The 19028-nt window shown below is 42.9% G+C and overlaps 1 protein-coding gene across 1 annotated transcript in view; it reads right to left on the minus strand.

The window, feature by feature from the left end:
• Nucleotides 1–19028, minus strand: part of LOC137161083 (uncharacterized) — an 81827-nt gene that overhangs the window by 14291 nt on the left and 48508 nt on the right. The window contains exons 13-24 of the mRNA XM_067560119.1: nt 17757–17846; nt 11726–11845; nt 10954–11179; nt 9848–9981; nt 8361–8561; nt 7114–7262; nt 5829–5988; nt 5474–5582; nt 4750–4883; nt 3180–3291; nt 2239–2468; nt 460–493 (exon numbers count right to left, since the gene is read on the minus strand). Of these exons, the coding sequence (XP_067416220.1) occupies nt 460–493; nt 2239–2468; nt 3180–3291; nt 4750–4883; nt 5474–5582; nt 5829–5988; nt 7114–7262; nt 8361–8561; nt 9848–9981; nt 10954–11179; nt 11726–11845; nt 17757–17846 (1699 nt within the window). The remainder of the gene's footprint in view (nt 1–459; nt 494–2238; nt 2469–3179; nt 3292–4749; nt 4884–5473; nt 5583–5828; nt 5989–7113; nt 7263–8360; nt 8562–9847; nt 9982–10953; nt 11180–11725; nt 11846–17756; nt 17847–19028) is intronic.

A 19028-nucleotide genomic window follows, 5' to 3' on the forward strand; every position in this document is an offset into this window, starting at 1 on the left:
CTTTCTAGGAGCATCAATGCAATCTGCCTGCTGGGAAATCCTGGTTCTGGTTAATAAGATTTAACTACAGGGTAACCGCAGGGATACTCCAAGCCCTAAGACATGGAATAGGAAAGAGGGGCATGAAGTTCTAGGCTCTCTCTCTCTTCTGGGAGTACAGATGGAGAAGTAACAGGAATGTATGCCAGAAAGGTGTGAATGGATTCAGTGAGAGCAATGATTCTAAAAGTCAATCATTCTGATCCAATTCATACTGCCCATGGAACGCCCCCATACCAGAGGGACCTTGCTTCTGCATGCTGAGTCCAAATTCTTCATAGCCAAGGCAGAAGCAAGTGTCAAAAAACAGTTATCGTCATGGGGAGTTTCAAATGCAAAGCCACCAACTTCAAGGGATTGAAGAAAAACCCTTCTACTGGAAGACAGTGTACAAGGATAAAATTGATATTGGTTACTGACCTGTCATAGTGATAGTGACTTCTTGCACAGAGATCTTAAAAATACAAGAGACAGTTGTCAGGCAATAACTCACTGATTAGCAAATGGAAAAGTGAGAAAAGAGACATTTCAAATCAAGGTTTGTGGCTGTAATTTATTTTACTGTACTGGCCCCTGAACGGAACTCTAAAGTATGTTCATAGAGAAACTCTGAAATAAATGAACAGACTGCTTTTCTCCTGAAGGTCAGTTTTTTATTTATTTTACTAAAAGCCTCTGTAAACAGATCTATGAGTTAATAAAATTCACTGCAATTGAGAACTGGATAACACAATTTGCAATTAAAAAAATTTCATTTAGTAATTAAGGATGTTAATGTAAAATAAAATTGTATTCGATTTTTAAAAACTCTGATGTTTCAATTTCCAGACTTTCATAATGAAGATCCACCAAACAACTTTATCGCTAGCTCCATAATTCCCCCAACCATTTATATACCCATGATTTACTCAGCAATAGAGATACAGCAGATGTATATGTACCTATTTCATCTGTGTACTTTCAGGCCAGGATTTGGTATATTTTAGTTTTCACAATGAAGTCCTTGACCTCTATCAGGAGGTTCATAAGGAAGGTAATTCAGAGTATAACCTTTATTGTATACTTTGGAGGGTAGTTGCAGTTGATTGCCATCTAATTGGCAGTAGCTGTGGATCTGGGAGTGTATTAAGGCTCATTGGTAGGAATAATTAAAGTGAATAATAAAACACCTACATAAATAAACGAAGACAGGCCAAGGCAGCACGCTTTCTGTAAGAGACGTTTGCACCGCTCCAATTTACTAGAATTACTTGAACATGTCAAAGTGGATAAAGGAGAATCTGGTAACAACGTACAGTAAATGCTTTTGGAAAGTCTCTCATAAGAGACTATTCTGCAATTGTCTATGACATTTCACAGTCCTCTGAAGCATTTGATAGTGGTCAGTGTCAGAGACATAAAGACTACTAAAGGAACCTCTAGTCTAATCTGGCATGGCAATTAATAGGTTTGTAAAATATTCAAGCCAAGTGCTGCAACTGGCAAGCTTTATAAAGCATGGAAGGAAGCAGTGGTTCCAGGTCTGTGGTAGATAAATCCAAATCTAAAAGCTAGCCAGCATTCTAGAGGTACTCAAAGGCACTAACTGTCACTGACGACCAATGGATGAATAAGATGGGGGTGGGAGGCTGGGTTTCTAGGGTCTTAAAAAAAGGTTAGACTACAGAAAGTTAACTTATTTTCCAAATTCTCACATCTGCAATTAATCTCAAATATAAGAAAAACCCCTCTGGCAGGATGCTTCACATGAGAAATTTCTGGTAGAAAGGATTTATTTTGAACAAGTTAGGGCTAGGCAAGGGACCAAAATCAAAACGTACATGGGAAATCTAGTTACATCCTCAACTACTGAAAGGAAACACAGCTTCTCAATCTGTTCGAACCTGCCCAAAAGCAGACAGTGGTCACAGAAAGGAAGAACGAACATTTCCAGTGCGGGTAAATTTCAAGAACAGAAAAAGGGAGAATCTCTTACATCTAATGGAAATATATTATGCCAGTGAATCTTGTGAGGCAATCAGAATAGTAGTAGTAGTAGCAATAGTGTAGCAGTCAGAATAATGGGTCTTAAAGTTTGACACCACTTTGGCAGGAGTATTCCTGCCAGTTTCTCTCGTACCTTCTCTCTTCGACACACAAATCTGCTTCTACTGAACATCCCTCCCATCCCAAGGGAACAAGAGCTTTTAAATTCAGTACCTGAATGGGATTAATGTGAGAAAGTGGCACAGTCCCAATGCGGATGACATTGCACTTTCCCAAGAAGTTCGGGGGATCCATGCCTTCCTGCAGTTCCCTCTTTAATGACAGCTCTTTCCGAGGGGAAGCGGGCACAGAACAGCTCTCAGTCTGGCTGAGGTTGGGAAGAACATAATCTACACATGATATCTTACAAATCTTGCTGACTTTGGCACAGATGTTCACTAAATCTGGACAAAACATTAAAGGAACAAATGTTATTCTCTCAACCAACCAGCAGCCCTAATGATTCAGGGCTGCACCTGTTATAAATGCAGGATGCATTGCAAAAAGGCTTTCGACAGTCACTATATTTCTGCAAGCAAGAAATGGGTAGCATTAACACAAATTGCACCACTCCCAAAAAGCCGTGCAAACCACTGAACTGAAATACTGCCAAACAACAGATTTTGTGCAATGCTTTCTAGTGGATACATGGCACCTCCTATCTATTTATAAGGCACACCTGGTGCTACTGGCAGCCTATTCCCAGGAGACATATAGGTGCCATTGGTAAAGTCTGCATGATTAAAAGGGCCATCCTTATGGCTCTTCCCCTTTCAATTGATGTATGTATATACAATTATGCTTGTGTGTGAAGTCTGCCTCTGAGGACACACCACTAGAAGGCAGGCACACAGCCCAAATCTGACAAAGGCAAAACTATTTTTTAAAGCATTACAGTTCAAAACTTAGAGACAGCACCATTTCCATCAGCATATAGAGAATACTGAATTAGCTGCGGCAATGCCTATTTGTTATAGCTCACATATGTAATCAGCCTCTACCTGCTCCACAAGAAGGTGCTGAGTTCTATGATGCTAGGTCTATTTGCAGCATTTAATCTAAACATTGTTTACAGGGACTAGAGGAAACCAAAGTGCAAGCAAGAGCCTCTTTACCTGGAATAATTCCATCATTTTTCTGGACAGGCTTCAGCATTGGTTCAAACTGCATAGTCAAGGATTTAGTCAGCTCCTGAACGACGCACTCAAAACTACCACTGATGTATCTCTAAAACAAGAGAAGGCTTCAAGGTTTCATATTACACAATAATTTTCTTCAAATTGGATATTAATTTTTTTTCAATCAGCAGGGCCCTTTTTGTTTATTAGGCTGCTTCACCACTAAATCACTCTAATCAGGCTAAATCTCTTTGATAGTCCCTGTATAAGAGCCAAACAAAGGTGAAACACAGAGGGGAGAAGGCTCAGGTTGCAGTTTTATAGGGAAACCCTGTACATTAAATATCCAGGACACAAGCCTCCCTCTCCCATTTATCTACACATATTCACTTGGTGATTTTTCATGGCATGGGACATGTTTTTATAGAGACTTGTGGATCTGCCTCCTCTCCCATTTTGCAACCCAATGGACCCACTCTCTTCCAGGTCTCAGTTACACAACCATCAGTGACTAGGCTGGCTCCTCTTCCTTGTTTCCAACTACTTTCATACGGCTCCAGGGCTCTTTGCCATCAGCAGCCTAGAAACAGCTGGAAGCAAAGAAAGGAATCTGCACAATGGGAGCTCTCAAAATCTCTGCAGATCATGGGCTGCAGTTTGAGGACCTCCATTCTAGCAAGCAACCAACCAGTTAGTGAAACTACAAATAAATTTTAAAATCTGACCTGTTTAAATCAGGTCCAAATTATACATTCGCTAATGCAGAGGTACGCAACTTTGCTGAAGCACAACATCAACAATTTTATCATCGTCTTTAATATAGAAGTGTGGCCCCTGGAGATTGCCGAAACCAGCATGCAATGCTCCCTCTGAACTTTAGTAGGCTTCCTGTATCTCTCTGCCTCAGTGGCTCTTCACTTCTTTGCATACCTCATTTGAAGATCTATTTCATGTATTGTTTTATTCTTAGTACTATTTAACTCTAAAGCATCCTGGAATATAACAGGCATGTATTACACTATGCAAAGTTGTTTTTAACAACAGAAATCTGTCTATCAAGAAGTCAGTTTACTGATTCAAACAAGCAACCCAAAAGAGAAGGATTCTAGTGTGAAAAAAACTGAAGACAGCAGTCATGATATGTAGCCCCATGGTATCGTACCTATATAGAGACTCATTTTAAGGAGGCATCTTGCACAAAGCTTTCCTGTATGTGCTTCACACAAAATCTTTCATAGACAGTAGACATCTTTCCATCAAGTAACAGTTTCATAAAAGTTATTCTCCCTTCTCTACACTAAGGGGTGGTTATTAAAAGCACTGGAATCGCACCAGGGCTAAAATCCCAGTAAATATTGCAATGCGAGTCAAACAACAAAGAATAGGAGAGGTCCACTTCTAATACTGGCTGCAATTCTTGCTACTTACCTGCAAATGCAAAAGCTACAATGCTTTTTCCAAGGCATACCAAAAATAGCATGATCCTGTGACCTGAGAGGCAGCTGTTCTGTCACATTGTACAAGGCCAGCTACTTTCCAGAAGAGTGCTAATTCTGTTTCATCTTACCTGGAGCAGGTCAAGTTGGCGCCGTAACTTATCAGTGGCACAGCTGAACATGGTCTCCTTCTGACTGCGGATGTACTTCTGCATGAGATCTTTCATTCTCTGGAAACATCCAGGACCATTCAATTGGTTACAAACTACAGGAGAAAGATGGCATTTAAATGTCAGCACATAATCTTACAAGTGTTGGTGCAGCCTTGCTCTAATGCTACTCGACCAAGGCCTGCAACGGCAATCTATCAGGATGCCTGGTACCATATATAATGACTATTAAAATGGAAACTGCAGGCCTACAGAGACTGTAGGTCCTAGCATATAATGCTTCATTTTGAGCCAAGTGGCCCTACTAAATTGCCTGTTGGGACCAATGCACTAAACAGCCTTACTATTTGTGAACCCCAAGCTGAGGAGGAGAGAAGGAGAGAAATCTCCCTCTCAGGGACCAGAGGTGCAAAGCCTGCATGGGAAGAATAAGAATTTAAAGTTATCCTTTTGTGCTAGGCCTTTGAAATTTAAGAAATAAAAATGGGACAAGCCAATTCAACAGGAGAGTACTGTAGCGACTCTACCACCACACAGATTTCCCTACTACTGGCTTGGGAACCATTCTTTCCAATACGAACTGGCTGAATTTACAATGCACAGATGTTGAATGTCACTGCTGCAATTTGGTTCCCAGTTCAGTGCACAAGAAGCCATACACAGTCCAGCTGTAGGATTTTCCTACCTGTGTATATTGGTTTCATGCTAGCCTGTATTTCTGGCGTCAGGACACGGGATATACCACGCTGCCTTTTATTGATGTACTCTGTCTGATCCAGGAGAAAGTTACACAACTGAGAAGTGGAAAAGGAAAAATCAGTATGGTGTGCTACAAAATAGTTCCGTCATTTCAAATTAAGTGGCTGCTTATCAAAAATTGCCAGTTACCCAAGACAGTTACGTTACTTGAGTGTTTGCAGATTCCCTACAGTAAGCACAAGCAAACTACAAATTGTGAGGCATCCTTACCATATTTACCAAACACAAAACAGGCAAGTTTTGAAGGGCATCCACTGTACAGACCTCCTTGCCAATCTTACCAAAGCCTGAACAGCTTCCATTTGATGCCTCTGAATGTCGTTTACTGGCTCTGTGTTTCTGCCTTTTTCCTGGAGCTTGTTCTTGAGATCTTTGAAGAAGTACCTCAATTTATCCAAGATGGCTTTGCTGAATTGTTTGATGGATTCCCCCAGTTTACAACTGGAAGGGGAGAAATGCATACAAAAGATTAATCCAGGTACCCAAGGGCATGAATAAAATGCTGCAGTACCAAAAGGGGCATTTGGGGGCAGGCTCAACACACACTTACACTGCCATTGGAGGAGATAAAATGATGGGGTCATACTGATGTCAAAATGATGAAGTTATGTCTGGAGAAATGAGTTCTATGAAACATTAGCATTTTTTTCACAGGTGCTAAGTGTCCTTTTAGAGGACCCTTGCTGCATCAGATCAGTGTTTCTGTCCTGGGCTTTCCTACTTCTATAACACCTTCCATTAGAGGATCTCAAAGCACTTTGTACTCTTTAATGAAGATGTGTATTATTATCTAGAATCCTTTATTGTCAAAGAAGATGGACCACTGGTCTGATCCAGTATGGCAATTTATATTATGAATCTACTGTTCCAAAGTTTGGATCACTTGGGCTATAAGTGACTGATTTCTTAATTCATTCATAGTAGGATATTTTAAATAGGTGCTATTGCTCCATTATATTATCCTCCAAAGGATTAGTACATTTTATGTTCATTTAATAAGTTTCAGAATTTAATGCCTTCATCCTTGCTAAAACTTGCATTACAAGACATGTAGATATAGAGTATAAATGTTACATTTTAAAAATAGTAATTAAATACATTTTTGCAAGAAGTGACTGGAGAATATGGCCCTGATCCTGCAATTGCACTTAAGATAACTAGGCTCTGCACCAGCACTCTGGAATCTGGTTGCAAGAGGGAACTATGTGATTTCATTTAATACAAATTAGTACATAACTAATCCGTTCCCAATGCAAATTAGACACTAAATCAGCCATGTGGTGATCTTCACCTTTGGGAAGACAGGAAGTGAATTACTAGGCTCAGCCCCTCAGGGGATGAGGTCATGAAGGTTTGCCATTCCCTGTATCAACTGCCGGGATATCACTTCACACATGGAATAAAGTGGCCTGAGGACATTGGAGAACAAAGGTCATGCCTTTTGCAACAGCTCATCTCTCAGTTTTTGGCAGACAGCACAAAATTGTGTTTGTTTTTATACCAGAGAGGTTTGCAAGTGTCTTGTGTTAGTTAGAATGTCCTAGTGTGCAGTGAAGAGGAAGGTACCTGAAGACGTCGTTCCATGTCATGGAGATTGCACTGGATATTGGCTCTGTGAGTTGCTCATTGAAATCAATAAACCCACCGGTTACAGAGCTGTAGACACCTTGACGAGCACACACAGCTCGGTACGTAGCATAGGGGTATCCAATAACCTGTAAAGTGGAAAGCAAGGAGATGGAGGGTCTTGCAAAGTATTTCAATATACACAGGATACAGCAGTTCAACTCTAAAATAGGAATATATGCTCTTTGGTTGCTGACAGGTGAGAAATGAACCTTTGGGGATGACCATATCATAACTCTGCAGGGCACTGATACTGTATGATTTAGCTGTATTTAAAGTGCACAACATGCTAGAGTGTTGTAAAGTAATGCAAATAAAAGGGTGTCTCAAAAAGGTATAGTCAACTTACTATGACAATTCTTTGGCCCACTTATGGACTACTAGATGCTATTCCCCTACATAAATAAGAAGACTAAAGTGCCAGTACAAAGTAGTTTATAGGGAGATGGTGTGAGATATACTAGAATAGTGAGCACAGGAGTGCACACCCATACAATTTTATATTATTTGTAGTAAGACAGTGGTTAAAGGCTCCAATCACGGCTCTATTGTGGTAGGCCCTGTACAAAAGCACTTACTACAAAATTCAGCAATCTAGATCGCAAGTGAACTGGCAGATGGATGAAATAAAGAAATGGTTGTGCGGATTTACTAGTGTTTGTGCAGCATTTTAAAGGTGTAAGATGCTATTTAACTGGGGGAGGTGAAGGAAACACGAAACGCACCTTAGCACAACTAATGATAAACTGAGTTATCACAGCCAACAAAATCTCTATAACCCACAAAACTTTACATGACTAAAGAAGAGAGCCCTTGTAATTTTCTTCATTTCAGTGGAATGGGATCTCCAACTCTACCCTTTCCTATCACAGGTATTCACTCCCATGCAAAAATTCTTTCTACAATCACCAACTCCCCACTCCAGTTACATAGCAGTTTTAGAATGCCGCAAAAACACTAGATAGTCCTCATCACTCCCCTCCAACATAGGTCAGCATAAGCATCATTTTATATTTGCCTTCATTTGGCCATGTACAGAACTCAGTACATGGAGGGTGCAGGGGTACTATATACAAGGGCAGAAGGAAAGAGCAGCACCAAGCCTGAGACACAGGAAAGATGGCAATGGTGACAGAACAGGATAGGGTTTGGCAGACAGAAGACTTAGAGGAAAGTATGTATCTTACTGGTAAACCCCAACTTCTGACTTTGTCTTCACACAATTCCTTTGCCATTCTGGCTCCATTCTTAAGACTGGCGAGAATGAGGACAGAAAAATAGTACTGGATATCATGGAGGCTGTCATCCACTACCTCCTGGAGGAGCTTAGGTAGTCTCGACAAGCACGTCTGCACGATTTCTTGGACCTGGGCCCGGTGAGAATTGTCCTGAAAGGCAAACAGAAAGAGTCTTAACAGGGTAACGTAAAAAGCTCTTGGTGAGCTAACTTGGTACAGAACCCACAGCTCTGCTGGCCTGCTAGATCAATATCCAGAAACACAAGTTTGGTAAGGTAATAACTTTTATTGGACCAACTTCTGTTGGTGAGAGAGACAAGCTTTTTGCTACACGGAGCTCTTCTTCAGGTCTCTGCATAAGCTCAAAAGCTTGTCTCTCTCACCAACAGAAGTTGGTCCAATAAAAGTTATTACCGCACCCACCTTGTCTCTCTAACATCCTGGAATGGACACAGCTACAATTCTGCATACAAATCTACATCCCATCAGTTCCCACATCTCTCCAGTGGAAGATCCTGTGACCATAAAACCACGCACATGTCACAGATATGTGGCTGCATTACATTCAAAGGCTGCACAACACAGGGCAACAGCAGCAAGATGCCATGAGCCAAAGAATTACAGCTACTTAGCCACCCACATCTTTAACACAGAGGTACAGCCTACAGAAACTACAGGTCCCAGCTAACAGTGATTCACCATGAGCCACGCATTCAGGCCACAAGTCACACGAGGACCTGTAGTATCTTCTGGCCATTACTCCATATTAAGAACAATAAAGTAGCCATAGGCTACACTTCAGAATTTCTGGGGCTGGATATGGCTCAGAGGATGCACTTTAGCATCCCCTGATTAAATACCTTTTCCTTCCTCACTCTGCTACAAAGTGAGCATATGGGACTTAACAAGTATGCCTCACAGGCCAGCACTAGAGAGAGAACAACAGGATAGTTACAATTTTTTCTCATGTGAGAGTTTGTCTTTGATTCAAACTAGTGACTGCCCATTGTCTGCCATCATTGCTGTCACAGAAGAATTCCATTTGGAGTAAGTACTAGAAGTCAGTCAACATGAAATGCATTAAAAAAGTTAAAATTAACCCTCACACCCCAAGGAGAGAAACACAGGGCCTGTCTTGCAAACAGAGAGAAGGAGAAGATAGTTTCTTCAGATTCTTAAATATGCATATTAAGCCATACTAGGCCATACTGTTCATTTTGCTCGTTGCCATTTCAGCACTTCTCCATCTAGAGCGGGACCCAGGACAACAGCTCTAACAGCCAGCAGCTTGTATCCATAAGCCTAGAGTCCCTACAAGTCACTGCAATATGTCCATTCCATCCTATGCATGTGCAAATATCTATCAGTTTTGAGGGAACTTTTAATAACTGCCCAACCAGAATAAAAGTAAGTTAAAAATGTTAGTGCATGCTTACTTCTGCTCTCTGGTTAGTTAGATAATTGACCACTTGACTTATGACACGAGCCACATTTCTGATCACTTTCTCTGTTGCCACCATGCTATGCTGCAAGGCTGTGTGAATGGCAAACTTCTTCAGGGCCGGTATTTCTGAACAAAGACAGACAAGAGAACATTACCATTCCCCTGCACGGACCCTCTTCCTCAGAAATTATTAGGGCTGTCAAAGGATTAAATAAAACTCATCACAATTAATCATGAGATGAAAAAAAGAGTCAATTTATTGCACTGTTAAGCAATAATAGAATACCAATTTAAATTTATTATAGATATCTTTGGATGTTTTTCTACATTTTCAAATATATTGATCTCAATTACAACACAGAATACAAAGTGTACACCCCCCCACCAGCCATTCTCTGGAGGGGCAAGAGCCCCAGCAAAAAGGCAAGGGCCTCTGAGAACCAGACAGGACTGGGATCCAGCAGGGCGCGGCCATCTTAGAGAGGCTGTATTACCCTCCTCCACAATTAGAGGGTGGAAGAACACAAAAGGGATGAAGCAGTTCCCTGACTTACCACTAAAAAGAAGCGCTGGACCCACCGAGGTAGAGGAAAAGCTTTGTCACAGTATTCTATTATTGTTGAACAGTGTGATTAAAACTATGATTCATAGCGACTTTTTTTTTAATCTAGTTAATTTGTTTTGTGTTAATTGCTTGAGTTAACTGCGATTGAGAGCCCTAGAAATTATTTAAATTACATTAGCATTCAGAGTGCTCAAGCGTAATCAGGACCCCACTGTGCTAGAGTCTGTACAAACATCTAGTAAACAGCTTGGAGTCTTATTTAAGATAAAAAAGAAAAGGAAGACTTGGGGAAGAAGACTAAGAAAGAAAGTGGTGGGAAAAATTAGCAGAACTAAATGTAGTGATATTTTTAAATAGTAAGATATAAAACAAAAGTGATATCTGTAATACCTACTGGCCGTGTACCTGGGAGAATACACTGAAACTGGCCTCAAAGTTACAGGGGGTGGATCACTGTACTAGTGAGCAGTCAAGAGAACAGACCACTAGCTCAGCAGCATGACAGTTGAGTTCAGGTTAGCAGGTGTTAGTACCTGTATCCTCATCACTGTGGAAGACTTGTGGCTGTCCATCTCGGAGTAGTTTTCCATGCAATTTTAGATATTCTGTAGAACTGACTGTGAAAACCTGCAGTTTCCCATGCTGGGATTCAACTTCACCAGGGTCACTTGTGTCTGAAGTAGTTAACTCTTCATCTTCAGTCTCCTCCTCTTCCATATCTTCACCACATTCAGCAAATGCAGCTTTCCTTTTCATTTCCTGCAACAAAGAATAGCCTCCATTTCACCTCCATTCAAAGTAGACTGGTGGATCAGCTGTAGAGGCTGTGGCTAAAATCTAGTTGAGTCACTAGAACAAGCACTTCTTGTCTTTCTAAGAGATATGCTCTAGCTCAACCACAGGCTGCATTTGCTGAAGTTCTCTGGCCTATGTTATTCAGAAAGTCATAAATGGCCCTTCGTTGCCTTAAAAAATCTATGATTGAATGTACAACTCTTCTCCTGAAATTAGCCAAACAAGAACATAGAGGGGCCCTCTATTAGATGATGTGCTTCTCATTAATAAGGTACCCTAACCATTCATTAGTAGTACATATAGAAACATTAGCAATTCAGATTAAAGGAGTTGGTAGCACCAAGAACATATGGATTCCCTTCAACTTTTCTGCGAATGCTGACCTTTCATATTTCAGTTATGGTTCACTGCATCCACTGATTACATAAGAGCAGAGAAATCCAGCTGGTGGCCTGAAAGAGCCACCTCCCCTTCTACAGAGATGGAGGTGGTGTACCCATCAATTCCTACCTGAAGGCCATTGTTGAAATCCACCCAAATCCGCTGTTTGGAAAACCTATTTCGGGACTGAACACAGACCAGACTAATAGCACGAATCTTCTTATCTTTCTCTCTCTGCAAATTATTGATCTAAGTAAAGGGGAAAGGAGAGAAATGAGATTATACACAGAACAGAAGATATTTAAAAAAACCCAAAGTTCCAACGACAGTAGAAAGTGAGAGCATGAGGCCTGAAGCCTAGCATAACAGGCCAGGGCATAAGGCCTAAGCTAAAACAATGGTCAAGTCTGTTATAAAGCCAAGTTAGCAGGAGTCAGGCTGTGAACTTATGATCTCACAAAAACTGGCAAGAAGAAAGTTGATACTGCAAACACACATAATTCCAAAACATCACTAAGTATAAGAGTCTAAAAATACATATCAGAGACAGAAGGTACCAGGACATCCTAACACCAAAGAAATAACAAGGGCCACCTGACCCCCTCAAATGGCATTTTAATGCATAGAAATGTCTTTTTAATATGACACAGATGTTTTTCCTAAACCATCCAGTGCAAGGCAATGGGTGGTATAAGGCTATGTCAAGAGGTGGCAACTACCTGCGTCAAAAGGGCAGAACGAAACTTGTCCGTAACAGTGTATAAAAGAGGGTGTCAGAGGGAATGACTTTGTCTGGCTGAGGGGATAACAGAGTCCCAGTGTTAACTGAGCCGTTCCATTGTAAAGGAGCACTTGTATGTTAAGTGTACTTGTAAGCTATAGGTCAATTCTCATTGTACTTCGCTGCAATAAATCTGGCCGGGTGCCTTCGTTGCTCAGCGGATCCATGGTTGCACTGATTCATTCAATCGTGAATGCCATCTTGGTTACCTGCAGAGCTGGGACAGCACATACACAAAGGGACACGCACACAGCCAACAACTAACAAGTACTACACAACTGACAACTCCAACTGGAACCAAAAGCTGATGCTGCATGTGAGCTGCAGAGAGAGACTGCTGTCTTATTGGAATGTCATTGCTATTCAAAGACAGGAATGACAAGGTTGCCAAAGGAAATAACTTAAAAGGAAGAAGAGGTTACTCATTGGTAATTGGAGGTTCTTCGAGATACATGGTCCCTATCTGTATTCTACTGTGGGGTATGTACGTGCACCATAGAATTTGGAGCCAAAGAATTTGAAAGCAGCATCCTCTGGTCCACACATGTGCCCTGGATCACCCTCCTGCCTCCAACCAAGGGGATAAAGGACACAGTGGACCGACCATCTCTCCAGTTCCTTCTCCACCATGAATCAGAGGAGATCCGAAGCAGAGGGGAAGGAGAGCAGGTAGAAGAACACAGATAGGGACAACACATCTCAAAGAACCTCCAATTACAGGTAAGTAACCTCCTTTTCTTCTTCGGGCGATGGTCCCGACTGTATTCCACTCTGGGTGATTAACAAGCAGTACTTAAGCAGGAGGAGGATGCGAGGATATAGATGGTAGGGGCTGAGCAAAGTACTGCTGTTCCAAAGGAAGGATCAGCAAAGGAGTCCTGGACTAGGGCATAGTGTCTCAAAGGTGTGAACAGAGCCCCACGAGGCTGGTTTACAGGTATCACTTCCTGAGGTACTTCCTGAAGAGATGCCATAATCGCAATTTGTGTTCTCATGGAATGAGCTCTTACCTCATGTGGGAGGGAGACTTGCTAGTTGGTAACAGAGTAGAATGCAGTCAGAGATCCATTTGGAGATCCTCTGGGTTGGGATTTATTGTCCCCTGAATCTATCGGTTATAGCAACAAATAGTCCTGGGGATTTCCTGATCGGTCTTGTTCTGTGTAGGCAAAAGACTAAGACCCACCAGATATCGAAGGCGTGGAGTCTTTGTTCCTCTGAGGATGTGTACCAATCAGGTAAGAGAACTGATTGATTCAAGTGAAATTCAGAGACAACCTTGGGAGTGAATTTGGGGTGTAAACATAACAAAATCTTTATGGAATACAGCGTAAGGCAGATCTGCCATCATCATTCCAACTCATCAACCCTTCTGGTTGAGGTGATAGCTACAAGGAATGCAACTTTCATGGAGAAAAGAGAGAGTAGGAAGCTAGGAGTTCAAAGGGTGACCTTGTGAGTGCTGAGATAACAAGGTTCAAGTCCCACTGAGGGGGTAGGCTTGTGTGTAGTCGGTAAGGTTCCAATTAGGCCTTTCCAAAATCTGGTGGTCAGTGGTGAGCAGAGACCAAGTAACCCTAAGAAGGTGGATGGTATGCCCTAATCAATTCTAGTTGGACTCATAAGAAGCGGATGTATAGGCCTGATGTCTTTAGAGAAAGGGTACAGTCTAAAATGACAGAGATATCTGCATCTTCTGGAAGAATGTTCCTTCGGTGTGGACAAGAAGAAAAATATCTTCACTTAGCCAACAGGTATCATCTAGTGGAATCCTTCCTACCATTAGAAACTATGTCTTGTATGGCTGCAGAAGATGCATGTTCTAAGGCTGACGTTCAGCCAAAAACCAAGTCCTGAGGTGAAGCAAATGCAGATTGGGGTGTTTGATCTTGCCATTCTGCTGGGTCAGGAGCTTGGAGAATGTTAGGAGGATGATCAGTATTCAGAATGACATGCACAGAAGATTCGGGAACCAAAACTGTCTGGGCCAGTAGGAGGCAGTCAGCATAACCTGTGTGCTGTCCTGCCAGATTTTTGGGGGTGAGAACAGGTTTTTCGGCATTTATACTGATCCCCATGGAAGAGAGGGGTATAGCATCATTAGAGTTGATGCATGGGCCTTCTGGCATGACTTACCAACAAGGAGCCAGTCATCGAGGTAGGGAAAGACAATGAGACCAAGGAGTCTGGCGTGAGCTGCCATTACCGTGTATACTTGGATTGAAGACTCTAGGGGTAGTCACTAAGCCAAAAGGGAGCACTCTGTAATGAAAATGGTTAGGGCCCATCATGAATCTGAGGAAGCATCTGTGAATGAGATGAATATCTACATGAAAGTAGGTGTCCTTCATATCAAGAGCTGTAAACCACATGTCCTTTTCTGGGATGGTATTACAAAGGCCAGTGTGACCATACAAAACTAAAGTTTACAAATAAAGTGGCTGAGGAGGAAGAAGTTGAGAATTGGTCTCCATGTGCCCTTCTTTTGGGGTATAAAAAAAAAAAAAGAGTCAATTAAAAGCCTCCTTGGTATCGAGGAGGAACATGTTTTATCACTCTTCTCTCTAATACGCAGTCCACCTCTTGCTTGAGAGTAGTCTTGTGAGAGCAGTCCCTGAAGGAGGGGGGAAAATAGGGTTGTGGAAGAGGTAGGGATGCAAATTCAATCATACAGCCAGCGTGGATGATGTTCAGCACCCACTGATCTGTTATTGCACTCCAGGGGTTGAGAAAGAGTGCCAGACAACCTACAAAAGGCATGTTAAGGTCAGGCAAAGTTGGGCCTAGTGGTTCACAGCTCTTATGATCCCGTCAAAAATTGTATCTCACTGGGGGGTTGAGATTGGGATGCTGAGCCTGTTGCAGTAGGTGCAGGAAAGCAGATCTTTTGAACACTCTGCCTTTTGCATGGTAGTTCACAGGGCACCTGATGAAAAAGCCGTTGACCCACAGGTCTAGGTCTAAATGATTGTTGATGGAACTTTCTCTTGGGAGCAGGTGTATATGTCCCCAGAGAGTGGAGGGTAGCCCTAGAGTCCTTCAAAGTATGGAGGAACTTGTCAGTTTTCTGATTAAATAATTGTGATTCATCAAACGGGAGGTCCTCCACAGTATTCTGGACTTCGAGGGAACCTTGACACATGAAGCCATGATTCTGTGCATAACAATGTCAGCCATGGCTCTAGAGGATGTGTCAGCAGCATCAACTGTGTATTGGAGGGCAGTCTTTGCTATTAGTTTGCCTTTGTCTATCAATGTTTGGAAACAAACTGCCCTGTTGTGGAAGACTGTCAGTGAACTCTGCAAACTTGGAGTAGTTCAGGAAGTCTCACTTGGCCATTCATGTCTGGTAGTTGCCTATCCTGAACTGGACGTTAGATAACAAGATGACCTTTCTCCGCAAAAGGTCTAGGCACTTATGCTCTCTGTCTGCAGAAGTACACCATGGGTACTGCTGTCTAGCCCTTTCAGAAGCTGCCTGGCCTAAAGAGTTGGGAGGAGGAGGAGAAAAAAATTCAATCCCTTTGGCTGGCACATAACATTTTTCCATCTTCTTGGGGGATGGAAGTGCAGGTGGCAGGCAGGTGCCAATAACTTTAGCTGGCTCCATTATAGCTTCTTTTACAAGGAGTGCTATTTTGTTAGATACAGATGGGTGGAAGTTGTCAAGGAGTTTGTGCTGAGATTCCTAAAACTCATCAAGAGGAATCTGTAGTTCTCCAGCAACCCTACCATGAAGATCCTGGAACTGCCTGAATTCATTGGGGAGGGGGTGGGAAGGAGACATAGGGGTTACTGCTTCATCCAGATCCAGTGCATACTGCTCTTGCTCCTCTGAAGGATACAGCGGGGAAGGAAGGGGCTGAGAATCATAGTACCTCCATTGAGAGGAGGCAAGAAGTGACTCCTTCGCAGACCTGACTGACTCTGCACGGCAGTACTGGTCTCATGGCACCCCAATATGGGCAGTAGGAATCAACACAGGGGGATGTGGAAGTCCCCATGGCATGGAGTGCCAGTGGCTCCAAGTTAAATACGGAGGTTGGTCCCGAGCTGCTGTAAGTCTTTTGGGCTGTGGAGGATATGTAGAGTAAAGAAACCAAGGCTCCTCGGATGGTTTGGAGTTTCCCCAATGAGGAGAAAGCTGATAATGTTCCAGAGGCGGTGCTGCTGGAGGGAAGTTGTCTCTCAAGGTAGGAACAGGCAATAACATTCTCCAAGCTATTGACTTATCAGGTGGTGTTATAATATCTCTTGAAAGGAATGGACCCACTGGAGTGATTTTGGATCCGGGAGTGCGAAGATAGCCTGTGGATCAGCATGGGACCCAGTTCTCCCAGTGAGAGAGAGATTGTCTTTGTCTGGACCATCGGAGCTGGAAAGGATGCTAATCGAAGACGGTGCCGCAGGTAGGAGGTGAATGGTCTTTGTCAGTGCCAACAGATCCTGAGGTCTGGGAGACAGCCGAGAACAACGGTACCGACTGATCGTGTTCCGGTACCTATGGACCTTGATGTTTATGGACTTTCTTGTCAAACCTTTGTGATTTACGATCTACTAAGTCCTCTTAGGCGAAGTGCTGGGCTTGCTCAGAGCCAAATTCGACATCTTCAAAATGGATTTTGAGAAAGACAGTCTGAAATGTAGGAGAGTGCTTCCTTGGTTCCCAAAAAGATCCTGCCGGGGGTAGGTTCTCTGGCACACCAGTGTCAGACTTAATGGCAGGAGTCTCATGCCTTGCTTAGTCAGGCTGATGTACAGGGGGTTTCCCCAGCCTGGGTTCAATTGAGGACTCATGACCTTTTCCATGAGGTGTTTTCAAAGGCAGAGTTCTCACCCTTCCCGGACATGGCTGGGGAATGAGTGGTAGATAGCTTCCCCAAACAGTACAAGCATGATAGTCGTCACTGACAGAGAAGGGCTGTGGCCAGGAAATGCGAAGTTTGAAGCCCCAAGTCCTGGGCAAAGTCCAGTATCCACATGGAATATTGGGGAGAGGGGAAGTGTTTCCCCAAGGATTAATCTAGCAATATGAACTATGAAAACATTAAAATTATTAACTGTACAAGATGCTAAAAACTATTTACAAAGCTAAACAGTAGCTTTGCCAAAGCTATGGACACAGAAAGGCTCCAACCTGGTTCATACGGCGGTGAAAAAGAACTGGATAGGCAGTCTATCTGCCCTACCCATTATCCACTCAGTGAGAGGCACATGCGCAGACCAATGAACATGACTTTCAAATTCTCTGGCTCCAGGCAGATGGTGCGCATGTACAACCCACAGTGGAATACAACAGAGACCATCACTTGAAGAAGAATTCACATTTCCCCGTTAGAACAAAAAGTTGATCAGGTAATGGGTCCTGAGGGCACTCACTCTGAATTCCTTCTCTAGGATTTTCTTCCTAAGGTCATTTTCTCTCTCGAATGAGGATAGATTTTCTGCACCAGCTCCTTGTCTCTGCTGCTGCAAAAGAACAGAACATTGGAAGCATTAAGAACACTAGATGATTGAAACTCCACAGTGTCCCAATCACCAGGCAGTGCCCATAGGTAATCTAGACCAATGACTCTCAACCTTGCTAAATTCCTGTACCAAATCAGGAATGATTTGTGTTGCATACCCCAAGTTTCACCTCACTTAAAATTACTGACAAATTGCTTACTTTCTCATTTTTACAAAATCATTATAAATCAACTGGAATATAAATACTGTACTTTCATTTCAGTGTACAGTATATAGAGCAATATAAACAAGTCATTGTCTGTATGAAATTTTAGTTTGTACTATCTTTATTAGTGCTTTTTATGTAGCCGTTTGTAAAACTAGACAAATATCTAGATGAGTTGATGTACCCCCTGAAAGACCTCTGTGTACACCCAGGGGTATGCATATTTCTAGTTCAGAACCACTGATCTAGGCCTTAAGTGGGTTTTATGAGTTTTTTTTTTTTTTTTTTTAAGTGATATTTCCTAGAGTTTGGGGTGTTTTTAAATTAGAAAAAAAATTCTATGAACTAGAGACATTTGGCTAGACAATTGAACACCCTGGTTCAGATGGCAGCAGCATACCGTCCCCAGCCTCGGGGGGCAGGGAGGGTGCGCCAGGCTGGCCATTCACTACGTGCGCACGGGGACGGAGGGGAATGCAGGAGTGGGAGCAGCCGCCCCTCAGCCTCCTGCAGCGTTGTGAAGAGCTCCTGACGCTCCCCCCCGCCCCCCCCACCGCTCCAGCCCCCACTGCTCCAGCCCCACAGAGGGGCCTTGCCCCTCCTGCGTGCCCTCCCTGTGCGTCATGAAGGGCCTGCCTGGCTCCCCAGGCTGGGGGGTGCCATCTGAGCCGGCCCTGGATGAATGGTGGAGGGTAGAGGGGGGGTGATCAATGGCTCCATGTCTAGCTGAGTGGAGTTCCCCAGGGGTCTGTCCTGGGGCCTCAACATCTTTATTAATGATCTGGAGGATGGGGTAGATTGCACCCTCAGCAAGTTTGCGGACGACACTAAGCTGGGGGGAGTGGTAGATACCCTGGAGGGTAGGGATAGGATACAGAGTGACCTAAACAAACTGGAGGATTGGGCCAAAAGAAATCTAATGAGGTTCAACAAGGACAAGTGCCCTCCACTTAGGAAGGAAGAATCCCATGAAGGGC

This window comes from Emydura macquarii, unplaced genomic scaffold (genome assembly GCF_026122565.2).
Source record: "Emydura macquarii macquarii isolate MOO-44397 ecotype Brisbane River unplaced genomic scaffold, CSIRO-AGI_Emac_v2 contig_2246, whole genome shotgun sequence".
NCBI lineage: Eukaryota > Metazoa > Chordata > Testudines > Chelidae > Emydura > Emydura macquarii.